The sequence below is a fragment of the Sceloporus occidentalis genome, unplaced genomic scaffold, assembly GCF_023333645.1.
Source record: "Sceloporus occidentalis isolate IW3139 unplaced genomic scaffold, rSceOcc1.0.p SCAF_1, whole genome shotgun sequence".
Taxonomy (NCBI): Eukaryota; Metazoa; Chordata; class Lepidosauria; order Squamata; family Phrynosomatidae; genus Sceloporus; species Sceloporus occidentalis.
In genome coordinates, this window is record NW_028316981.1 from 117,421,054 (window position 1) to 117,447,615 (window position 26,562).

Here is a 26,562-nt window from a genome sequence, read left to right on the forward strand (position 1 = left end):
ATTCTGATCGGTGTTGGAAATGCGGTAAAGAAAAGGGAACGTTCTTTCATTTGTGGTGGACATGTGTAGAAGTTAAAAAATATTGGAAATTGATCCATATGGAAATGTCTAAATTGTTAAATATAAATTTAAAATTCACTCCAGAATTGTTTTTGTTAAATATTGTAGAGAAAGATTTGGAAAAAACACATGGTAGAATGATTTTCTATTTAATATCGACAGCTAGAATGACTCTGGCGCAAGCTTGGAAGCAGCTGAAAACACCTGAGATAGAAGAATGGGCAAAAAAACTGCTTGAAGCAGTTGAAGCTGACAAACTGACGAAAATCTTGTGTAGACAAAATACAAAGAAAATCTCAAAGGACTGGAATAATGTACTTAATTATATAAAACAACAATGGAATATCGACTATGATCCTTTTTGAAACTTTTTGTGTTACTGGAGGAAATAGTACTAAAGCAGAAGAATTAAGATTGTGTTCTGTTTGAAAGTTATGTATGCTTTATTGCTATTGATTTATAAATTTCAACCTCTGTATTTTGGTGTAGAAAGGATAAAGGTAGAAAAAGGAGGAAATACTTTATATAAAAGAGTTAATAAGCAGTAGTAAACAACAAGTAAAGACACAAGAGAAAGCAATTTTTTTTAATCTCAGGTGGATATAGAAATTTCTCTTCGGTAGTTATAGACGGAGGAAGTTGGAGAAAGTTTACCCTCCAACCGTTAGTTTTCTATGTTTAGAAAAAACATAGGGAAATATATACCGAGATAAAGTCCTAAGTTTATAATGAGCTGTCTAAATAAATGAGAAATGAGGAAGAAGTAAGTAATAATACTAAAGATGTCTGGGACATTACAAAGTTTATTATTTGAAGTCATATAGTAAAGTTTTGGAAGAACTAAGTACAAGCTAATATGAGATACAAATCAGGACAGAATGGAATTTATTTTATACTTGCTTAACGGATAGATAACTTCTTTAAGGTGTTAAGTATTTGGTTTATGTTATATGTATATCTTTTAAATTTCTCAATAAAAACTAAATAAATTTTAAAAAGAATTCAAATATATAACCATCTTAGTCTGGAAAATTCAGTATGCTGCATGAATTTGTGCAACTTGGTTCCATTCCTGTTCAGCAAAGAGAAAGGCCTTCTTTATTTGGAAGACTTTCTTGCCCCTAACAGCTTACATACTCTGCAGCTACAGAGGTTAGGACCCGGAGCAGTGGATGCAAGCTACAGGAAAAGAGATTCCACCTCAACATTAGGAGGCACTTCCTGACAGTAATGGCTGTTCAACAGTGGAACGCATTCCCTCGGAGTGTAGTGCAGTCTCCTTCCTTAGAGGTCTTTAAACAGAGGCTGGATGGCCATATGTCGGGGATGCTTTGATTTAGATTTCCTGCATGGCAGGGGGTTGGACTGGATGGCCCTTGCGGTCTCTCCCAACTCTATGATCCTATGATTCTACTGTTGCCAAAGAGGTACAATTCAAATACACAGCCATGTTTGTATGGAATATATCAGGTGTGGTACAGATGGGCAGCTCCGTGCTGCCCGTCTTTCCCCCTTGTCAGTGCCGCAGCAGCTGCACCATGCAGCACCAACACACTACCAAAAAGAAGCCACTCTAAGCGGCTTCTTTTTTGCGGCGCCATAAAACAGAAAGGGCACTGCCATGACATCACTTCCTGGAAGTGATGTCATCATGGTGGCCGCCGTGTAGATGGAATGCCAGCTTGATGGTGTCAGTGGCACATTCTAGGGTACCAGAGCGTGCGGTTGCTGCGTACTCCGGAACCCTAGAATTGGCGCTGCCATGCCACAAGGAGCCCGTGTGTACCAGGCCTCAATATGCTAAGGGATCTTGTAGCACCTTTGAGTCTGAGAGAAAGAAGTTTTTGCAGTTAAGTCTCAAGAGGTGCTACAACATCCATTTGTACATTATTGCCACATCAGGGAGCAGAGCTGGTTCACAGTATTGCAGTTTTCCTCCAAAGACCCTTTTATTATTGCTCATTATTGTCATATTGCTATCACTGCTTGATGATCTGTTTTAACTGATGTTATTCCAGTTAAATGTTTTTATTGTTATTATTTTGTATTGATGAGAGGGAGGGTGGAAGGGTGGGGTTTTTTGGGGAAATGTTTCCTTATTTTTTCTGTGACTTGTATTTGAAATTTTCCTTGCTGTATCCTTCAATCCTCAAATGGGAGAGGTGGAATACAAATAAATATTTTATTATTATTATTATTATTATTATTATTATTATAATGGAGACCCTCGACATGTTTTGGACTACACTTTGCGTTAGCAAGAGGCATTATTTAACACATCAGCTATCAGGCAATCTTTCCCCTGTCATTGTTATTAAATTATGAATTTAATATAAATAATGAACTGAGTGGATCTAGAATTCAGAAACATAGCCCTGTTACTCTAAAGAATCACTGTGTAGAGAGATCTTGTGGCACCTTTGAGACTAACTGAAAGAAAGAAGTTGGCAGCAGGAGCTTTTGTAGACTTGAGCCTTCCTCAAATGCAAGTCTACAAAAGCTCATGCTACCAACTTCTTTCTTTCAGTTAGTCTGAAAAGTGCTACAAGATCCCTTTGCATAGTTAAATTAGATTTTGTTTTGGAGCGGTTGTAAATACAGCTGCTGTCTTAGAAACCTTTACAGAGGTGTTAAGTTGATACTGCAGTTGGGCAAATGATATTTCAACATAAAATCATATCATGATGAAAGAATCAACAATGCCAAGCTAGCAAGGATTTCAGTTTGTGTTTGTATGTGTGTCTCCCATACTAGAGTTTTTTATTTGTTTTAGACAGTTTGCCAGCTCCTGTTAATTACCATACCCTCCCCTTGTAGGAACTGAGTACGTAGAAACTAATTTCTTTCAGCATGTCCACATACCTAGTGTTCAGTTCGGAACATCACTTGGATCACACACCAAACTAGCACACATTTTGCTGCCATTGAAGGTGTAATACTCATGTTACGTCTGTACACGTATGCACACACCTTCAGCAAAAATTATGTCATCTGATCCCATGTACTTAAGCACAATGAGTCCAAAGTAGGAGAGGAGTGTATAAATCCATATTAAAATTTTAATTTAATCATCATGACATGGGAAAGATTGCCTGATACCTGGTGTGTTAAATCATGCCTCTTGCTAATACAAGGTGTAGTCCAAAACATATTGATGGTCTCTGCTTTAATGAAAGGGACATTGGAAGAGAACTGCAATACTGTGAACCAGCTCTGCTTCCTGTTGTGGCAATAATGTGCTCAGGGATCTTGTATCACAAACTTAAGACTTAACTGCAAAAGCTTCTTTCTCTTAGACTCAATGGTGCTTCAAGCACAACACTTCCCGGTGGCATAGGACAGAAGGAAGTTACTGAGGTTGTCCTTTGATTCACCTTCTGTTGAATATATACCAAGATTCTCAGAGAAAGAAAGAAGAGAATCAGAAGCAGGAAGAACTAGGCAAGAAAGAGAAGTATGGCACATTCCGTTCTGTTTTCAACTTCATTTTTGCCTTTTCACTGAATTGTGATAAATTGTTTCAGCTTCATTGTTTGGTAAAAGTAATTCTTTAAAAGTGCCAGATAGCAGTAGTTAGAAAAGGTTTAAGAACTAATGTAATTTAAGAGCCTTGTTTGATCAGGTTAAAAGTCCATCCAATCCAGCTTCTTAACTGTCCTACAGTGATCCAGGGGAGACTGTGCAAGAAGATAGCCCTCTCCTGCTGCTGTTCCACTGTATTTGGTGGCATACTGCTTCTGAACATGGAGGTTCCATAAAACCACCGAGAAATTCATCCTCCATGAATGTTGCTAATGCTTCAAAGCTGTCTCAAAGCATTGTTCCCAATGGAGACATGCACGCGCCCACGCCAGTAGCCATGAACATGTCATTCTGCCATTGGGGACAGCAGGACTTGAGGTCCTGCATTTTTCTCATCCGCGAATACAAAGAGGTGACTGTACCATTGTGAAAATGTTGAGCTGAGTGAGTGAGATGTCATTGTTACGGTTTTTCATTACATAACTAGAAATATCTGCCAATATTCTACATTGGTTATTTAGTTATGTACAAGTAACTAAGTAACGTCTCATGGCCTGACCTCCCTTAACAGCCAGCAGCTGGATTGGGTAAAGGTCAGTTAGCTGCTGATTGGGGTACAAGGACGATGTTCCCAGCCTTTTCCAGCCAGCAAAGAAGGCTGTGACAAGGATGTTTGACAGGAGTTCTGCTTATTGCAGCCTCACTCGCTGGTGGTAGAGGGTTGAAAATGTCATTCTCTGTGCACCTCAATCAGTAGATGAACAGACTTGCTTCACCTGATCGGGGGGCAGGTTGATGGGAGGGGCATTTATATAATCTTAAAGTTCTACATAGTCTTACTGAATGTGGAGCAAAGTACAATTGAAAATCCACAAAGCAGTAATACCTTTGCACAAAATACATGATGCACGCTTTTGTAGTTCCACTGGCTTCTTCATCAAGCAAAGGTGTTAAGAATCATACTGGAGGAAAATTATAAAATGATGATGTTAGTCACAGGCTTGCATTTTCTCAGTACTGTATGTTATCGGTGTTCTTTGGAGGGATATTCACACAAGCAGGTCCCTCCACCAAGCCATGTGGCACTGGGAATGATTACAGATCTGTAACTCCAGGTTACAAATCTGTAACTGCAATGCGCATCGAAGCCAATATATTCAAAAAGATTTGCAAGGAATTTAAAAAGAGCATGAAGTGAGGATGGCTGAACAAACTCCTTCAGGATATTACTTTACTTATTTTTAGGTTCTGTGCAAAAGGCAACTTAATTAAGTCCTGTGAGTTTGACAGAACTGCTTAGTATACTAAGGAAAAGTGGTCTGACCTCTCTATTAGAAAGTGTTAGAAGCTTTTTCACAAAAGGACTTGTCCTTGAGTCTGAATTCTTTGTTAGCTTCAAAGTAAAGTGTTTGTTGCTATTGATAGGAAGGTCAGTGGTGCATTTGCAGTCTGAGAGAACACAAGATGTGATGTAGGGAAATCAATAAACATCAGCCTAGTTTTCATATACAGCTGATCTGTTGCATCTTGAAAGTTCTTCTCCCGCAGATGTCATCTTGCTGTTGAACCAGGAATTCATCATGTTTGTATTCTTTGAAATGTCCAGTTAAAAACTGATTTGTTTTGAGGCCTTGTTGCTCCAAAATGTTTACAAGATATGGCAGTATGTATCGGGGGCAGGGAGAGAGATTTGAAACTATACTGTCAGCCCTCCACATTTGCTGATTTGACTTTTGTGGATTTGATTATTTGAGGATTTGATTAATATGTTCTCTCTAGCAATCTCTAGGTCCTCCAGCATAACTCTACTGGAAGTTGCATAGTAGGACTTAGAGATTACTAGAGAAAACCCTTCTCTAGGCATTGTAGGTCTTCCAGTGTGATTCTGTTATCACCTTCTGGCAGATGTTGACCATAGAGTTGTGCTGCAGGACCTAGAGATTCCTAGAGAGGTGTTTTCTCAGCTAAAAACATAGAGGTTTTTTATTTGTAGTTTTCTCACTTTCACAAAGGTCTTGTGCCACTAACCCCAGCAAATGTACAAGGCCCACTATATATTGGAGCAAATAAATATCCTGAATAAAACATTAATCATAACTTCTTCTCCTGGTCTCCCTATATAACTTTTAAGTAAATTATTTGTATTGTTGTCGTATTAAAAAAGTACTAGTTCACCAAAGCTCACTTTTGCAAGTGCAAGGTAGTCCTGTCGATATCCTGCCTGTCTGGTTTGTACAGTCTGTCATGGTTAGTGCAATTCATCTGTGAAGGTCTTTTGTTAGGAATGAAGAATTTACAGGTCCTGTAAAGCTCAAGCTTGTGTATGGTTTTTGTTTTGTTTTTGAAATGGAGATGTCTGGATTTTACATTGTTCACAACTATTTTTTTCCTGGAATTCATATTTTTGCCCTTAATCTTACATTGGAAACTGTCATCTCTTGATAACAGTCTTGAATTGGTTTGCTTCTACCAGGCCTGCTATATGTACTCATGTATAAGTCTAGAAATTTTGGTCAAAAAATTGACCCAAAAAAACTGAGTCGACTTATCCATGGGTGAGTGTAGATACTGTACTTTAACTGTTATTTTAAAAGGGAAACATCACCTGGAGAAAGGCAAAAGCATAATCTCTCCTGGAATCACTGACCCCTCAACTATTCTCTCATCCATCCAGCCTTTAATGTGAGCACAAACATGCCTGCTGGAATTTTGTAAACTTTTTGCCATTGTTTTGCTTTACTTCATCCTTTATGGATGCCGCTAAGTTTTACACTCGACTTACAGTATTCATGGGTCATGTAAAAATCCTTAATTTTGGCCCCACAACCTGCCCTCGACTTATACATGAAGTTGACTTACAGTCAAGCATATACAGCAATATTACAGCATTTGCTTCTTAGTGAAAATAAGTTCTCATTCCCACTTACAAATAAATCAGTTTGCAATCTGAATTGATGGATTGATTTGACAGTGGAGCGTGGTTCACACTGCATTTGCCTCCATCTCGTTTTCTTGTTTTAAAATATATAGGTATTACTGTAATTTAGAAGCTTGATGAGTAAATTCAGATTGTTTGTCCCTTACTAAAACAAGCAGATGCAAAGCATCAACTCTGTCCATATATGTAATTATCTTGAGTGGAGTTAATTTGTGGCAAGTAATATACTGCCTACTCAGTTTGTGTTTTTCAGAAAGCAGAGTTTAACTTGCCGTGAGATCTGTAAATTCCTACTTGTGTTCAAATTAAGGTGATGAGCTGTCGAGTATTGAGTGCCAAAGTAAACACTTCAGAAATGAAGTGCTGATGAAATATCATTGTAGCATTTTATCTTCAGAAATGACATTGAATGTAAATATGTGTATCTCCTTTTTATTAAATGGTGAGAAGTAAACTTCAGAATATAAGAGCTGTGTTCAACCAGATCAAAGATCTGTCTTATCTACCATATATTATGTTCCCATTGTAGTCCATCAATTGGATATGGAAAGCTTTGTGCATATTTAGATGAGAATGTGCAATGCTTTCTTCTGTGTTGGTTGAACTGTGGAAGATTTAGCAGACTAGCAACTCTTTTATCTATAGGTACATCTCAGGGCCATATTTCTGTTTTTAAGAAACTAAGAGGAGCTGTACCTGATTGGGCTATAGGTCTGTCAGCATTCTGATTCCACAAAGACCAGTCAGATGCTTTTGGGAAGCTTTTAGTAGGCTGTGAGGCCCAGTATTCCTCACTCTGAAGGAGACAGGGCAGCTAGCAATAAAATGAAGCAACATTAAATGTTAATCTGTGATTTTATTTGTATTTTTAGAATTACAACAAATACTATAAAATAAACTAACAGCAGAGTTAAAGAACAATTAGTTTTCACTGTGCTCTGAAGGCTTGCAGAAATATATATGGTATAAACTAATGCCAGTCCATTCTCTGCAGACAGGGAATTCACCAGAGAGCCACCCTCATATCTTAGGAATTTGGGAAAAGGCTTCATGTTCTGTTTAATCGCTAGCAGCAGTTAAAGATCTCTTGGTCTGATCTATCATGGCAGTTTTCAGGAGACCATTGATGAGAGAATTGATGTAAAAGAGAACTGGCTGTTGCTTTAAGAGCTCTGTTTTCCACTTTCAGATGATACTTTGACTTTTCTGGAAACTGTATCTGAGGATTTTTTTTTTAATGAACATCCCTGTTACTCTCAAACTGCCTGAGATGGCAAGCCCAGCTATCAGCCCTGATTCTTCTTCCCATGAAGGACTCTCTTCTGTCAACTCTATGCCTGCTTGCTCTCCTACTTCTGATTGTGAGAACCTGAGCCCTGATGAGTTGGAACTATTAGCAAAGCTAGAAGAACAAAACAGGTGAGAAATTCTCAGCTTTCACTACTGCTATATTGCTGTTTAAAGCCAATAAATAGTAATGTCTCTGAACCTGGCATAAGCTACATTGATCGTATATCAGAGAAGATGAAACTAAAATGCTAATCCAGAGTTGTAAACCATTTTTCAAATGGAATCTTTCTAATAATAGAATCATAGAGTTAGAAGGGACCACAAGAGCAATCTAGTCCCACACATTGCCAAGCAGGAATTGTTGTTGTGTACCATAAAGTCATTTCTTATTTATGCTGTTCCTAAGGTGACTCTAAAAGCATACCATACATACTCAACTACAGTTGTCCCTCCCAGTTCACAGGGGATCCGGTCCTCCCCCCAGTGAATCAGAAAAACCACAAATATCCAAGCTCCATTGGCTATAATGACCACACGGTCCTACGCACACCTTTTTGTCCCTCCTGGCTTCCTGTCCATGGAATTTTTTTTTTTATATTGTAAGCTTGAGGGCAGGGAGCCTTTTAATTAAAAATAATAATTGTAAGCTGCTCTGATAGCCTTTAGGGCTGAAGGGCTGGGTATAAAAACCATAAATAAATAAATAATAAAATAAATAAATTCAAGACCACGAATGGGAAGTCTGAAAACTAGGAGGGACTACTGTATAAATTGAAAAATTTATGCCCAAAATTTTACCCTAAAATCCTGGGTCAACTTATATAAGGGTCAATACAGTAATGCTAGTTAAAAAAAGTCCTGAGAGAGGCACAACACCATGTGCCTCGGCAGTGATTTCTGAAAGAGCAGTCCAGGCAGGAGTGTGTGTATGTGTGTGAAAGAGGTGATTCTCTTCTCAGTCCAATGTTGAAACCTTTCCCTGTCCTCCTCCTCTTCTGGATCTCTCTCCCCACCAAACACCCCATTTAACTCTTCCTTCCCAATCCAATGTCAGAACCTTCTTTCCCCATCAAACACCCCATTACCCTCCACTTCCTTCCCTTCCCAATCCGATGTTAAAATCTTATCCTCTGGCACCAGGGAAGTGGTGTTAGGTGGTCAGGAGAGGTCCAGAGAAGGAGAGGGAGGGAAGGAAGTGCGTTTTCCCCTTTACATCCTTTGTTGCATACCTGTATGTTTTATCCTCAATTTATCCAAGAGACCAAAAAAAAAAAAAAAATTAAAAAAAATTCCATGATTTTGGCCCTAAAACCTTCCCCCAACTTATACATGAGGTCAGCTTGTACACAAGTAAAGTATACACAGTAAATACCCAAATACTGTACAGTGGACCCTTGTTATACGCTGTGGTTTAGTTCCAAGATCCCCCGTGTATAACAAAATCCGTGTATGCTCAAGTCCCAATAAATACAATGACATAGCAAAATGGTGTCCCTTATAAAAAATGGAAAATCAAGGTAAGTTTATACTTTTTTGGAACATTTTCAAACTGTGTATGCTTGAATCCGTGTATAAGAAGGGCCGACTGTATATGCTCATGTATAATTTTAGTAAAAAAAATTGACCCAGAAAACAAACCTGGGTCGGCTTTTCCACGAGTCAATGTAAGTACTGTACCTGAACTCTAATATATATATATATATATGAGCCATCCCTTTTCTCTAAACAGAGTGTTAAAAGGCAAGAGCTTAGTCCATCATGGGAGCGCCAAAAAGAAGCATGGATCCCCTCTGCTCTCTCATCCATCCAGCCTTTAGAATGAACACAAACAGTTATACCTGACAGAATTTTCTAAGTTCTTCGGCATCATTTTCCTTTGCATCATCCTTTACATCCTTTGTTACATACCCCTAAGTTTTACCCCCGACTTATCCACGGATCATATCAAAATCCATAATTTTGGCCCCAAAACCTGCCCTCGACTTATACATGAGGTCAACTTATAGTCGAGTATATATGGTAACCTAAAAGCACCAGATCCTGTCTAATCTTGGAAGCTAAGCAGGGTCAGCTCTTGTTAATACTTGGATGAGAGACCAGCAATGAATACCAGGTGCTGTGGGCTATGTTTCAGAGGAAGGAACTGGCAAAACCACCTCTGAGTATCTCTTTCCTAATAAAACTCTACAAAATTCATGGGGTTGCCATAAATTGACAGATAACTTGAAGGGGAAAACACACACAAGAGGACCCCTATTCTGGGGTTTACTTAACATGTTTTATTCAGAGGGAGTTTGCCTTGCTTTCCTCTGAGGCTAGAAGAGTGTGAGTTGCTCAATGTCAACCAGTGGATTTCAATGGCTGAATCCCAAAATCCCAGTCCAGTGCCCAAACTACTATATGTTCTGGCTCTCATAAAGAAATACATAAGTGAATAGTTTGATATGAAAACTGAAAGTCTATCTGATCAACTTTGGTAACAGCCTATCTCCATTTGATGGATGAGTGGACTAAATATAGGCATATATACTAATTTATTTAAAAAGTAATCTTTTTGAATACTAAAGCTGAAATCTGTATCCTGTTGTTCAAATGTTTTACCCAAACATATATTAAAGTGTTTTCTGAAGTCTAAAAATACAAATAGCAAACAGTTCTGTAACACCAAATGAATGATTTGCTGGTTTCTGCCTGTATCCTTTCACCCGCTTTGTTAATGTTCCTGCTAGATCTAATGCAATGGGCCCTTGCTAACCACTGGGATTTGGTATCAGGACCTCCCATGGATACCAAAAATCATGGATGTTCAAGTCCCGTTATATACACTGACCAAGTCAGCTCTTGTTAGTACTTGGATGAGATGGCAAAAATCAAGTTTTGCTTCTTGGAAGTTTTAGCTGTGATGGTTGAATCTGTGGATAAAGAATCCATGGGTATGGAGGACTGACTGTAATGTGAGTTTTTCAAGAAAGATTTTGAGTAAGACGTCCTAACAGACAGTAAGCACCTATTAGTCCTTATATTGTTCAAATGTCAGTGCTTATAGCAGTTTAGAGCCAGTGTGGTGTAGTGGTTTGAGGGCTGGATTACACTTGGAGCCCAGAGTTTGAATTCCCACTCCACCATGGAAGCCCATTGCATGACATTGGGCAAGTTAGTCTCTCAGTCAAGGGGAACCTCTGAATAAATCTTACCAAGAAACCCTGTTATAGATTCTCCTTAGATTCTCCTTTCTGTCAGAAATGGCTTGAAGGCACACATCAACAAATAGCAGTTTCTCTGCATGGGGCTAGGGGAGGAACTAACTTTAATTCTCCGTATTTGTGGATTCTGCATCCATGGATTCTATCATCCATGGCTTGAAAATGTTTTTTAAAAATCCCAAAAGTACACCTTGATTTTATATAAGGGACACTGTATATAATGGGATTTGAGTATCTATGGAATTTGGTATCCACAGGAGGTCCTGGAACCACATCTCAGTGGATACCAAGGGCCCACTGTAGATAATTTCAAAGAAGTAAGCAGGTAGACTAAATAAATAAGTAATTATAACTCTGCTTAATTTACCTTTTAGGTTTTTTTGTTCATGGATGTGATAACTGCTCAGATCATGTCAATGACTGTAGAGCTGCAGTTTCAGTAGCTCTGGGCTCCTTCTATTCTATGTCCTGCTTGATTTTCTGAATGGCCATAAGGTGGCATTGTAACATCAGATTATTATTACAGTGATAATGGTAGCCACCAATAATTGAATAGAGTAAACAGTGATTTTTGGGCCTTTATTACACAAGCAAAATTTGAAGTTATCCCAGGGTCAATGTGAAGGGAATGCAGGGGCAATCATAGGGTTTCAATCAGGAGCCATCTTAAACACAGTCGGGGGTCATACCAGGGTCATTCCAGGGTTGGGTAAATCCTCTTTTTCCCCCAATTTACCTAATCCTGGAATGACCCTGGAATGACCCCTGATTGTGTTTAGGATGGCTCCTGATTACATTTGGTGCTGTGTGATAAACAAACTTGAAACCCCATGATTGCCCCTGCATTGTCTTCACATTGCCTTCACATTGACCCTGGGATAACTTCAAATTTTGCTCATGTGATAAGGGCCTTGGGTATCTTGTTACTTGGCTGTTCCTTTGAAGTATTTGTAATAGCTATTTTGTTGATTCCAAAGCAATTTGATTTACCTGGCCACTTTTATCATGACTGTGATGATCAGAAGTGTGAAGTGGATAAAATGCCATGAATACTTTGCTGATGAGAAAGCAGAACTTCTGTTATAATCTGTGGAATCAAATTCTGCTGAGCTGAGAATAGAAAACAAGTTGTTATTATTATTTGTGTATAAGTGTACAAAAATGAATGACTGTGCAGAATACATTAAATGTAGGAAAATAGCCAGTTGATATATAGTTGATCCAGCAAGAGTATTCCCTTGAAAATTATTTGTTAAAAACCATTAAATTAGAATTTGATCAAATTCTTTAGTTCTGTGGTTGAACACACACCACCTTTATTTTAACAAAAGGATTTAAATTTAGAGGTGGGAGTGAACCTTTGATACACTTGGGACATGGAGCAAATTAGTATCCTGTACTCTTCCCAGATAAAGGGAGATTTAGTAAATCAAGGAGTGAGTTATGTCCTTTCGTCTCCTCTCCTACACCACTGAATGATTTGTATTTTATAAACAGACAAGCAAGTCCTGTTTATGTTTTGCATGCATTATAGTGACTTTGTGAATTCATCCATTCCACTTTTACTTCTGGGGATTTTTTTTAATTGCCTTACTTGTGGAGATATGAGAAAATTAGGGGGGAAACTGGGTTTTTCCTGTTTCCCTAGGCTTTTTTTAAAGAGAAATATATGGATGATGATTATGAAATACCTTTAGATTGTGAAGAATTTTTTAAGCTAAGTTGTTCATAGGGCTTAAATACCCTAATGGCACCAGATCCTGTCTGATTGCTAAGCATGGTCAGCCCTGGTTAGGACTTGGATGAGTGATCACTAATGCATACCATATTTTAGAAGAAGTAAATGGCAAAACCTCTTCTGAGTATTCCTTATCTAAGAAGATTATAAAACTATATATGGTTCAGGTCCAGACTCTTTGGCAGACTGTGGTGCGTTACAGACCGCCCTTTTGGTGCGGCCTGTAACCGGCCCTTTCCCCGCCGGATCGGGGCCTCAGCTGCCAGAACGGCAGCCTCTGAGGCCCTGATCCGCCGTTTTCCAGGCCGTGGGGAAGCGGCAAAAGGCCGCTTCCCCGCGGCCTGGAAGGAGGTGTCCTTGGGGCTTCAAGCCCCAAGGACACCCCAACGGCGGCGGGGACTCTCAGAAAGGGGCCACTCAGCCCCTTTCTGATTTGCGTCGCTGGCGCAGCCTTCACATGGGTGCGACAGCAATGCAAACCAGGAAGGAGCTCCGTTTCGGAGCTCCTTCCTGCTCTGCCGAAAGGGCGCACTAAGCGCCCTCGCGCAGTGCGACAACATCACGTTCGCGCCACCCTGTTTGGAGGTGGCACGTTCGTGATGTCGTCATGGCGGCCCCCATGTGGAAGGGGCGCCGCCATTTTGTACGGACTCAGTCCGTACTAGGGTTAGGGGCGTCCAGAAGCGACGCCCCTTTTTAACCCTAGTACGGACTGATTCCATAGTTTAAGGCACATCTGTAACGGGCCAGGATTTGGCTAGCCTGAAGAAGCAGAGCCCTCCCTCCAGTCCATCTGCCTTGGTCCAGGCCTCAGAGGGAGAGAAGATTGCTGGACCTGATCCCCTCACCATTCCCTTCTCCTTTTGTGTTGTGTCTTTTTAGATTGTAAGCCTGAGGGCAGGGAACCGTCTGTTATCCCCCGTCTATTATCCCCTCTGTTGTAAGCTGCCTGGATTCCCAGTGTTTGGGTGCCATATAAATAAATCCTATTATTGTTATTATTATTATTATTATTATTATTATTATTTCCCTGTATTGGCTGGCCCAGTCTCTGAAATCACCAGGAGAGGTCCTTCTCTCCGTCCCACCACTATCATAAGCATGGTTGGTGTGCATGTGAGGCAGGCCCTTCTCAGAAATTGCTCCCTTCCTTGGGAGGCGAGAATAACCCCCTCCTTTTTAGCCTTATTTTATTTAAAAAAGGTTTTTAAAACAAAGTTTTTAAAGAATGGGCTATGGGGTGCTGTATTGTTTTAGCTGAATGTAAGACCTTTTTAATTTTTTTAAAACTGTATTTTATTCATTTATTGTGTGATTTGTTGTGATCTTGTAATAGTTTAATTCTGTTTTAATGTTGGTCACTCATTTTTGGTATGTTTTACATTGCATTGTCTTTTAAATCATGAGTTGCTTTGAGTCCCAGTTTTACAGAAGGAAATGAGATATTGATAACAGTGAGGCATAAGGGGAGGTGGGGGGGAGGGAAAGGGAGAGGAGGAGGAAAAGAAAAAGAAGTTGACAGTCTACTAGAATCATAGAGCTGGAAGAGACTACAAGGACCATGAAATCCAGCCCCCTTACATGTTGCTCATATATTGCTGGCTGACCTTTACACCTTTAAGGTGATTTCTGAACATACCTAAGAAAGTGCCTTTCAGTTGATCCAGGAATGTGTTATAGGATTCTGTCAAGCATATCTTTTCTGCAACATGTTGGCAAGGCTTTTGCATGACATAGCATCTAATTCCTCTTGCTTGCTTGCTTCACATTCATCCATCTTGTACCACATGTAAAAGAAACTGGTCTGTATTTGGAAGTATGCTACACCATGAAATAGACACGTGAAAGGGTAGAGAGAAGCTTGTTCTGCTTTGAGGAAGCCTTCTGTTTTAGACGTTCATGACAATGACTAAAATAAAGGTTCCAAAAAACAGAAAATATTCATAGTAATAGCTGAGAAAAGAACACTAATTAGATAAGGTTTCATGTAGAGACTCTTGGCAATTCCCTTTTTCATCACCTCATTTTCTGAAAATGAGTGCTTACTATTTGTGCTTGACATATGGAGAAGACTAATTTGAGAATCCATAATCTCTTTTCCTTGGTGTTGCCATTATACTGATGGCATTTTTTTTTGCTATTTATCACAAAATGGAAAAAAAAGATTTCTTAGAGTTCAGCATTTGCAACAAAAATTAAAGATAAAGTAAAGTGGTAAATTTGTGTTTCTTTCTGCCCAAACTATATTTTCCACTTTAATATACAGTTGTCCCTCAGTGTCTGTGGTTTGCCATTTGCAGTTTTGATCATTCGCGGATGGCAAGCCCACACCATCTCCAGTGGTGGCACATGCATGCTAAGGACTTATGTTCCTTCCCTTGCTAACCTAAGCAAGCACAACCGAGCTAAGGCACGTGTATAGGAGTACAGAGACAGCAGATACTTTTAAAGAAAGGTATTTATTCTAAGTAGACAGAATAGAGCAATGAGATATCATTCATGCAAGGCCTCCTTGCCTTGCAGGTACAGAATGCATAGTTACAAGATGCTCATTTCAGGCAAGTCAAAGGATCAACATAACAAAACCTAGACGCACTAACTAACACATTTCCTAAGCTACTCACACAGAGATGGGTTCTGCAGTCCTTGATGGGTTTTTGGATGCAAGGAGCTGGCTGTCATTGCCTAGCTCAACTTGCATCCCTTAAGCCTCCCTTTTGGCACAGGCTCGACAGCTGGGCTTCCAAAACAAAAGACGATAGACCACATGGCCTCAGAGGCCTTTTAAAAACCTCTGGTGGAAGGTTCTTGGAAAACCCGGTCCTGCTCTACTGATTGGCCAGTTGGGCCTTAGGTGAGCTATGATGTAACTTCTCATTAGCATGTGATGTGAGCTCTTATTAGCATGTACCTCCCCCCAGCTTAACCCTTTGTGGTTTGAGAGGCGTCCTCAAATAACTGGTGGCCCAGTCATTACAATATGTAATAACTTTTCCCTCCAATTCATCAAAGTTTTGCAACTGTGGAAATGTACACTATTGAGTATGAGTATGTATAATATGCTGTGAATTATACATATATATGTGTATTAATGTCTTGCTAGTACTTACAGTATTGGACAAAGCGCCTCCAAAAGTGTTGGCATGACACAAAGTTTGGGTACAAGGGAACATTTATTTCATTTTATTTGGCAGCTCTCTGCTTATAACTGTATGGGTGTGAAATTTGTTTGTCAGCTGAAGAAGCAGGAGAGACCTACCTCTGTGGCACCTTCAATAGGTGTTGGGGTAACCTACACAAGTCTAAAGGTCAATGTCATTGTTGGCCTAGTAAGGATGTTATTGATTGTAGATGACATTTTCCAGGCTTCTGGAAGCAGATTCCAAGTCACTGCGCTCCATGAATGGCTCACGAAGGAACAGTGGGTCCTCTTTGGTCTCCAGTTCTTCTGCCTCATCCAATTTGAGCCATCTTGAAGAGGATACCTGGATCCTGTGGGGGAGGATTGTCAATGAATGGGAAGAATGGCGGAAAAAGAAGGAAAAACTGCTCAAGGTGAGAGAAAGGGTGTGTCTGGTGATGGCCATAGCTGAGGTGACATGGACTTATTCCCATTTTCTACAAGTTATGCTTGATTGGACTACCAATCTATTTTCCAGTTCTGTTTCCATACATTACAGTTGTAACTGTACAGTTGATAGCAGATGAGAAGAAGCAGATGCATTTTTGATCAATGACAAATGTTGAACGGAAAGAGATTGTTTCTGTAGTCATTTATCTATGTGAAACCTTACAAAAGATAGAATTGGAAATTGTGATTCAATAGTATAGAGCAAACCTGAATGACATATGACCCAGGGACTGCATGTGGCCCACCAAAGGATTTTGGGTGGCTTGTAGGGATGTGCAATGGCTTCAAGGTTTCTCTGCCACTTAGCCTTCTCCTGAGGAGGAGAGGAGGAGGAAGGGCGAACGCTCACCCTGCAAGGCTCCTCTGCCACCTGGTTTTCTCCTGAGGAGAAAGAGGAGGAGGACAGGCAAACACTTATCCTGCAAGGCTCCTCCACTGCTCAGCTTTCCCCTAAGGAGAAGGCCAGGTGGAGGAGGATGGACAAACACTTACCCTGCTAGGCTCTTCCCTTGCCCAGCTTTCTCCTGGCAAGGCTAGGTGGCAGAGGAAGAAGAAGAGTAAATGCTCACCCCTCAAGGCTCCTCCTTCATTCAGCCTTCTCCCAAGGAGAAGTCCAGGTGGAGGAGGAGGAGGACAGGAAAAGCTCCACTGCAGTTCAGCTTTTTCTTGAGGAGAGCGCCAGGCAGAGGAGGAGGGAATGAATATTAATAAATTCTAATATTAATTAGAATTATTAATTAATTAATATTTAATTAAAACCTGTGGCCTGAAGAAGTTTAGCCTATTTTAATTTTGGCCCTTACCTACTGCCAAGTTGTGCAGGCCTGGTATAGAGGTAAGGCCAGGGAACTGGATGAGAAACAAGGATTTTGCCCTAATAGCTGGCTGGTTAAAATATTGAAAACTTACATTCTTTGATTCTAATCTTAAAGGCAATCCTCAGTAAAAGAGAATTCAGAGCTTTTTTTTAAAAAAAAAAATACTAAGCTGACTTCCCAATTAGAAGCTGATTTCTGATTCTATAAAATTTTTGTTACAATCATAATAGAATGAACTCAGCATCTTCTTAGAGCATGACAAAGGCTAAATTAGCAATTGCCTTGTGATATAAAGTGGACTCTGGAGTTCTCATGTTTAAAGTCACTTGGAATTTTTCATGCTTTATTTTAATATAGGAGCTCATAAGGAAAGGAATTCCCCATCACTTCCGAGCCATTGTTTGGCAGCTTCTGTGCAGTGCCACTGATATGCCTGTGAAGAATCAATATTCAGAGTTGCTGAAGATGTCTTCTCCTTGTGAAAAGCTGATCAGGAGGGACATTGCTAGGACATATCCTGAGCATGAGTTCTTTAAGGGACAGGACAGTCTGGGCCAAGAGGTCCTCTTCAATGTCATGAAGGCAAGTAAGAGGCCCTGATAATAAACTTGCTTTGGAAAGTAACATCCACTGTTTGTTTCTTTGTGTGTAAACAGAGACATAGTATTTAATGTTTTTAACTTATGTGGCTCAGTAAATGCACTTGATGGCTGTGTTACTGAGCTCTGAGCAAATGGGTTTAAGTTTTCTCTTGCCTAAATTTCCATCTCTTTCAGGCTTACTCTCTAGTCGACCGTGAGGTTGGGTACTGCCAAGGCAGCGCATTCATTGTGGGATTACTTCTCATGCAGGTGTGTGTAATAAGAGATAGATGTTTGTCTGTGTTCAGGTGTTCATCATTACTCAGAAATTTCTAGGCAACTTTTCTGAGAAATTATTGCCATAGGTTCATTATAACATTCATAATCAAGTTGCTTGAATTGTATTATTAGTGTGGGCTACTGTGCAAGACTGGCAACATAGATCCTAAGCAGACTGGCTATAAAGGCCAGCCTGGGGGCGGAATCAGAGCATGGCGTCCACATGATGCATACCCCAACTCCATCCCCAGGGCAGCATGATTCTGTGTGCAGCTCTGCACGGCGTCATGGTGTTCCTCTGGCGCTGTGTCCACATGACGCAGCACCAAAGGAGTGCCTTAAAGTCGCAGCTCTGTGGCTGTCACACCCTTTCCCGGGCGCAAAAAGGAGCCGCTTTGGGGGGCCATGCTGTGTGGTTGCCACAGCCCTAATCCGGTGCAGCTGCCCCTTAGGGGCAGTCTGCACAGGCCCATAGTCATCAAGTTTTTAGTGGCAAGTATATCTAACCTCAGATGCTTCAAAGAAGAATAAGACTGTGTATTTTGAATTGAACTGTGCTAGGTGTGGTATCATTCATATGTCAATATAACATACAATAGGCATTTCTTAGACTTTGACTCAGAAAAGATTCTAAGGAATCTATAATCATTACTAATGAACCTATAATCAGGCACAACTTTTGTGGTATTGCTGCAAGTGAAAACCAATATGGTGGCTTAGGCAAGAGTAACAACTTCCTGAGAAACCCTAACATTATACAGTTGGCCCTCCATGTTTGTGGCTTTGACTTTTGTGGATTTAATTATTTGTGGTTTTAATTAATATGTTCTGTCTAGGAATCTCTAGGTCCTCCAGCATAACTACCAGAAATTGACCATAGAGTTTTGCTGGAGGACTTAGAACTTAACAGAGAAAATACTTCTCTAGCCATTTGTAAGTCCTCCAGCATGATTCTCTGATCAAATTCCGACAGATGTTGACCACCGAGTTGCACTGGAGGACCTGGAGATTCCTAGAGAGATGTTCTCTTAGGTAAAAAGAATGGTTTTGTGTTTTGTTTTTTTGAGTTTGTGGATTTTCCACATTCATAGGGTCCTTCACTCCTAACCTCAGCAAATGTGGAGGAACAACTATTCAAGGAAAGAGCAACTCTGTAACTAGTTGTGGTGAGTCACTAGGCAGAGTTGATTTCCCCAACAGCCAATCATGGTTCAGGCTGGCTGTAAAGGAGGGGCTGATGTGGGAAGAATGACTATAAAAGGGGAGGAGCCAGTCAGAGTGAGAGATATGTGGGTCAGTTTAAAAATCAGTTCAGAGCAGTTCCATTCTGAGAGTTGACTTTTGGGATTCAGGCCAGAGGACCTTAACAAAATTCATAATTCTGTTAAAAGGAAAGCAGTTTAATGGTGTAAAAGAAGGTGTTTAAAGGAAACAAGAAACAGTTTATTTTTAAAGGAGTTCAGTGAGGTAACTGAATAAGAAACAACTTGCAACTGTTAAAGTACTGTGACTACTGTAACCATATGATTTGTGAAACAACCTTGAAAAGATACAATCTTAACATACCATATGCTTGTAAATAAAGGTAAAGTTCACTTGTTTCAAAAGGGAGTACTGGCTGAATGAATTGACAAGAGTACAACACATATATCATTCTACCAAACACTAAACACATATAAGAGAAAGGCACTGGGGACCCCAAACATAATTCATTTAAAAGGAAGTGTAAAAGGGGTATATAAGGGGCAACTGTGAAGACCAAAGATTCAAGGGATGTTTCTGAGGTAAAAGGATTGCCTTGGAGCATTGGCAGGAAGACTACCTTGATCACGCTAGATCACATAAAATTAGTTGAATTTTATTCCTATTAGTTGAATACACTAATACAATCAATTGACATTTCTGTGTATTGACCAGGTTCTAACAGTATCATTCCACTGATGGGAGCAGTTCTAGCTACCAAATGTGGGGAGGGTCAGGATTCCCTCCACACACCATCCATCTTATCTGAAAGGCTAGGAAGCCCTCCAGAGCAGATTTCAGGGCAGTATGGAGACCTCCATAAGGGAGGTGAGGACAGTCCTTTAATGTTAGAAGCAACACACTAGTGCTGTGATGGATGCTGGTCTTTGCAAGCAGCTTGTACCAGAGATATTTTAAAAGTGTGTTCTTGCTCAATAGATCCTTTTTAGCTAAGACTCCTTGCACACTCCTGTGGCAATGTAGTGGTAAATGCTTAACTTGAACATTGTTCTAAATAAAGTTAGACAAAAAGAGGGGAAGATTGAGAAAGTCTTGTGGTATCTTTAAGAGTAACCAATTTAGTTCACCATAGGTTTTTGTGGACTGCAGCCCACTTCTTCAGACAACTGATGACTCTAATCTGATTCTGCACACTGTAATGGGATGCCATGCAATAAGTGTAGGACCTTTTGCAAGTAGAGAGTTTATGGTCCTTTCATGTACTCTTTCTGATTGGTTGGTTGGTTGGTTCTTTAAAATGGACATCCTGATGAGACTAGTGTAAAGCTTCTTCAGGTTTTGGCTTTTAGTACAGGATCATTCTGGTTTTATCCTTGAGTAAGCTTTGCAAAGACATATGCAAGTCTCTTGTCTGATTCTAGATGCCTGAAGAAGAGGCCTTCTGTGTGTTTGTACGGCTGATGCAAGAGTATAGGTTACGGGAACTATTCAAACCCACTATGGCTGAGCTGGGACTCTGCATCTACCAGTTTGAATACATGCTGCAGGTAAAATATTGCATCTGATGTGTTATCAAGAAGCATTTGGATCTTGGCTTACACAGCTGTGCAAGAGCTTGCTGCTTTGCGGGGCAGTTAGGCATAGAACTGTGATGTTAGGGTTTTACTGGTCTCAAGAGTTGTGTTCTATGTCTCTTTAGGAGCAACTACCTGAACTGAATATCCACTTCCGTTCCCAAAGCTTCCTTACTTCCATGTATGCATCATCTTGGTTTCTTACCCTCTTCCTCACCACCTTTCCACTATCTGTGGCCACTCGAGTGTTTGACATCTTCATGTATGAGGTAAAATGTTTGGTATTTAAAATGCAAGTGGGGACATAATGTGGAGAAGAGAAGTTACATAGCAAGTCAAGGAAATATTGTGGCTGTTCTTAAAATTACGCATTCCACACCATTGTATGGTATGAGATGGAGATTGCATAAGTATAGTGTACACATGTCAAAGACATTTTAGAATAAATTGGAATGAAGCTAGGGCCCCATACAGACAGGCCAAAATAAAGTTGCTTCAAGTCACTTTGGAGATATGCTGTTTAAATGATGCATGCATCCTAAGAGTCCGGAAGCCACACAAAAGCCACGATACAGTCCTAAAGACCAGAGCACAGCTTTGGCACAGCTTCCTGACTCTTAGGAAGCATGCATCATTTAAACAAAGTGACGCGAAGCAGCTTTATTTTGGCCTGTCTGTATGGGGCCTAAGTATGCTTTTTTGGGGGTTTGCTTCTACATCAGAAACTGATCTACTGCTATTAGACATTGCTGATACAGAGCAGATTCTGATTATTTTCCCATCTCCCCAGTCCTGCTAGTTGAGCTCTGTATAATAATTGTTGTTATTGTTGTGTGCCTTCAAGACATTTCCAACTTGTGGTGACCATAAGCGGGTTCCTTGGCAAGATTTGTTCAGAGAAGGTTTGCCCTTCCTTTCCCCTGAGGCTGAGAGAGTGACTTGTCTGTGATCACCCAAATGGCTGAGCTGGGAATCAAAACTTGGTCTCTAGAGTTGCAGCCCAACACTCAGACCACTACACCATACTGGCTCTGTAATACGGAGTGGATGATATATCTCTTCAAACCAACACAGAACATGAGAACATCACCATGTTTTTCAGCAGCTGGTACACAGAGACATGTTGCCTCTGTGATCATGACTAGTAGCTATAGCTAGCCTTATTCTCCATGAACTTATCTGAGCTCATTTCAAAGCTATCTACATAGCTGCCATCCATTTTAATATCTGTATGCTAGCACATACTTTATTTTCCAGTTTATATGCCAGTTCCTGCATAAGCAATTCATTCAGAATTATTTAATTCTGAGTTCTTAGTATGACATGACATTGTGGGGAAAGAGAAGCATCTTACTCTCCTGTCAAGTGTCTTCTAAGTTTGTTCATGTCTGTTCAACATAAGAAGTGGCAATTTGACAGTTATGCCAAACTATGAGAAACTCCCTTTGGAGTAGAGTCCATCTAACTTCTGTTGACTTATTTCCAGGGACTGGAAATAATCTTCCGTGTAGGGATGGCTCTTCTACAATTCAACCAAGCTGAACTGATGCAACTGGACATGGAAGGGATGTCACAGGTCAGCTCTACAGTGCACTGTGAGACTAGAAGTAGACTTGCTAGATGTCATGGGATGCAAAATTTTAGTTTCTTTTAGATTTCTGTATTGGGTTTGAGCAGAATGGTAGATTTCTGCGGGAGCGGGGAACTGAAATGGGGACCTGGCTTGAGAACAGTGACCCCTTTAACATCCTTGAAATACAGGAGGGCAACCAAAATGGTGAAAGGTCTGGAAACCATGTCCTATGAGGAACAACTTAAGGAGCTGGGGATGTTTAGCCTGGAGAAGAGAAAGTTAAGAGGTGATATGATAGCCCAGTTTAAATACCAAGGAGGGAGCTGACTTGTTTTCTGATGCTCCGGAGACTAGGACCCGGAGCAATGGATGCAAGCTACAGGAAAAGAGATTCCACCTCAACATTAGAAAGAACTTCCTGATAGTAAGAGCTTTTCGACAATGGAACACACTCCCTTGGAGTATAGTGGAGTCTCCCTCCTTGGAGGTATTCAGCAGAGGCTGGATGGCCATCTGTCGTGGATGCTTTGAGAGTTCCTGCATGGCAGGGGGTTGGACTGGATGGCCCTTGCGGTATCTTCCAACTCTGTGATTCTATACAGTCTCCTCAACCCAAACTATTTGGATCTGGCTGTTATGGCCAAGTGTCAGAGCCAGCTCCAAAGCAAACAAATCCAAAAGCCTAAGTATTAGCTGCTCCTCATTCCTTTGTAGTTTATATGATGAGGCATAGTCAGCTGTCTCCTTTATCACAAATTGGTATTTAAAAGCAGCTTTGGGGGGTGCAGGATAAGGTAGTATTGTTTTGTTCAGACACATCACCTGCTTATTTTATTCCCCTGTATCAGTATAGTGGTGTAAGGGATCTTCTGGGGAGGAGAGAATGATATCACAATAAAATAATCTACTGTAATAATAATAATAATAATAATAATAATAATAATAATAATGAGGAGGAGGAGCCCTGGTGGCGCAGTGGTTAAATGCCTGTACTGCAGCCATTCACTCAAAACCACAAGGTTGTGAGTTCAAGACCAGCAAAAGGGCCCAAGCTCAACTCAGGCTTGCATCCTTCCGAGGTCGCTAAAATGAGTACCCAGACTGTTGGGGGCAAATTAGCTTACTTGCTAATTAGCTTACTTGCTGTTCACCGCTATGATCTTTGGAATAGCGGTATATAAATAAAACAAATTAATAATAATAATAATAATAATAATAATAGGATTTATTTATATACCACCCAATCACTGGGAATCCGAGCGGTTTACAACAGAGGGGATAATAGACGGTTCCCTGCCCTCAGGCTTACAATCTAAAAGACACGACACAAAAGGAGAAGGGAATGGTGAGGAGGGGAGGGGATCAGGTCCAGCAGTTCTTCTCTCCCTCGGAGGTCTAGACGAAGGCAGATGGACCAGAGGGACGGCTTGTCTTCTGCCTGGCAGGCCTGGTGGAGCTAGCCTGCCTCTCTCTCCCTCAAGATGGAGGCTGAAGGGAGGGCTTGTCTTCTTCCAGGCAGGCCTGGTGGAGCTAGCCTGCCTCTCTCTCCTTAAAGATGGTGAACTGCAGTTCATAACTATTGTGCTGTGGGATTTGCTGTAAATAAAGTTAAAATGCTTAGAGGAAGAAGAAAATATTTAGTGAAGGTATTAGGAGCCTATTACCGTGCTATGATGACTAAACACGTTTTATTCCTTTTTTCCTACAGTAGTAGGAAATCTACTGTTGTAGATGCTAGAAGTGACATGATGAGGGTAGCTAGATACAGTATGGATGGGTTGGCTTATGCATTTTAGGTTGTCTCCAGTTCAGCTAAGTGACTGGCAGCTTGCAATGCTGAATTCCTGTTTTTCAAGCTTTCAGGGCTGCAGAGATAATGGTCAAGGTCCTAAATACATTGTGTTGCAAAAATCAGCTATAGAAAAATGCTAGTCCAAGGAGTAAAATGTATAAACAGTACATGACAGTGAAACAGATTCTAAATTGTTTTGCCTTCTGCCTTCAAAGCAGGGGTGGGCAACTAATTGTTGCTATTATTTTATTCATTTATGTCCCACCCTTTCCCCAATAACTCATGGTAGCGTACAACGTATTAAAACAATACAGACTAAAACTAGTGTTCTTTAAATTTTGTTAGACTGTGTCTCTCATAAGCCCAAACTACCATAATCAATTATGGAAGCTGCAATCTAGTGACATCTAGATACTTCTAAATACTAGATAGTGACTTGATACTTTCAAGTATGAAAGCTTCTTGAAAACTGATCCCCATTTCAGCTTTGTGAGTAGTCAGACAATAGACTTTCCCACCAATTAAATATAATTTGGGTCCAGTTTGTTTACTGGTCTTTATTACTGGTCTTTAACATAAGTCATTCTGGCCATCTTTGGAGTTGGTGGAGTAAAAGCATTTTTAAATAATAAACAGTCTTCCTATTTGACATTTCTATTGTGAGGCTTGTGCCAAACGTTTTTAAAAATTCTTGTGCTAAATTTAGCCTGCTTACACTGCAGGTACACCCAGCTTTTCCATGATGAATAATATTTTGTACAAGTTTCATTTTGTGTTGGGTGTCTTCCCAGACCACAAAACATCTCTGTTTTCTTAGGACTTTAATTCAGCAGCAGGATAAGATGGCTGAGGGAGAATGTTTTCTCTTCTGTTGCATTCTAGAGAACTAGAATGAGAAACAATAATATGATCTTGGCTTGCTTTAGTGTAGACCGCTTAGAGACTGCTTAGTTCAGTATGAAGTGGTATATAAATGAAGCTGCTATTGCTATTAGTGGAGCAGTAAGGATCTCCACTTGCTGCTTGAGAGAGCTTCAAACAGTGTAAAGACATGAACAGCTGTTGATTCTTTTGCATTGACTCTTGTGGATATCAAGAAGCTATGACCTACCTACTACAGTAGGAATTTCATTGCTTCATTTGTCCATTCTGGCTGCACTGTCTGACCCTTCCACATATCAAGTCAAGATATATTTTGTCCTATACTATATTGTATAGCCTATATAAACATATGGACCTCCCAAGTAAGCAAGGTTTAAAATTGCCTGAATGCTTTTGATAAATTATAATGCATGTGGTCAGTTATGGGTTTTCCACCTTCTTTCATTCCTGAATCCAGCTGATCATAATGTTGGAACTCTCTGAGAGTAAAATATAAGTGATCAGCACTTGGGCATCTTGTCACAGGGCATTAGAATCATGTTTGCTTTCAGAGAATGTAAGAGATCTATTCTGACTTGAGTATTATCTCTTTCACAGTATTTCCAGAAAGTAATTCCTCATCAGTTTGACAGCTGCCCTGATAAGCTCATCTTGAAGGCCTATCAGGTCAAATACAATCCTAAGAAAATGAAACGGTAAGTTTTAGCCCTCCATCATATTCAGCTTGATTGGAGAATACAGAATAACTTAAATTATCTGGAAAATAGAGAGACTAGGTAAAGGTGATGGGATGGATCAGCTCAACTAGAAGGCTACCCCAAAACAAATATGTGTAGGCAGTAAGCTACCCAAGAACATATAGGTGTAAGCAGTATTTGAACTTGTTAAGACACCAGAAAACCACCTGATGTTAAAATCAGTCTTTAGCAGGAAGAAATCCAAATGGCTCTTTATAAAGGGATGGGGTTGATTCAGTTCAATAGTTATTGGGGCAAGGGAAGAAGTGGTGGGGCTGTTTGGAGGTGGTTGAATAAATTCATAGGTCATGAATTCTACTTACTATAAAGTAAAGAGGGAGCTTGCCTTCTTTTAAAATGCTCATAGATTTGGGCTCTTGCTATGGAACAACATGAGAGGTATTCTAGAACAGGAGTGGGAAATGTACAGCTGCATGAGGCCCCAGTCTTCCTTAATTTAAAACCTTCCCTCCCACCACCACCAAAATTGGTGTTGTAGCTTTTCATTGAATTTAAGCAGCAAATGATCACTTTCGTGACATTTAAGCTCCACTTTCCCCCTTCCCATCAACCCTGGGCAAATCCTTCTGTAATTAGATTGCCTTTCAAAAATTTGTGTCTCCCTCCTTCCCTCCTTCAATCTTTGGACAAAAAAAATGCTGGGGCTACCAGCTAAAGAGGACAGGGTGGCACAACAATCTCACCTTTCCATCTATTTGTGTCATAAATAATAAAATAAAT

At 40.2% G+C, this 26,562-nt stretch overlaps 1 protein-coding gene across 3 annotated transcripts in view; it reads left to right on the forward strand.

Annotated features, from left to right (window-relative positions):
* LOC149321999 (EVI5-like protein) overlaps positions 1-26,562 on the forward strand; it is a 70,677-nt gene that overhangs the window by 13,426 nt on the left and 30,689 nt on the right. For all 3 annotated transcript variants that reach the window (XR_016281916.1, XM_089532732.1, XM_089532744.1), the window contains exons 2-9: positions 7,710-7,939; positions 16,117-16,306; positions 17,558-17,782; positions 17,977-18,051; positions 20,685-20,810; positions 20,963-21,106; positions 22,324-22,413; positions 25,682-25,779. Coding sequence is in view for 2 of the 3 variants with exons in the window: in XM_089532732.1 (XP_089388858.1) it covers positions 7,758-7,939; positions 16,117-16,306; positions 17,558-17,782; positions 17,977-18,051; positions 20,685-20,810; positions 20,963-21,106; positions 22,324-22,413; positions 25,682-25,779 (1,130 nt within the window). In the remaining variant the exon portion in view is untranslated. The remainder of the gene's footprint in view (positions 1-7,709; positions 7,940-16,116; positions 16,307-17,557; positions 17,783-17,976; positions 18,052-20,684; positions 20,811-20,962; positions 21,107-22,323; positions 22,414-25,681; positions 25,780-26,562) is intronic.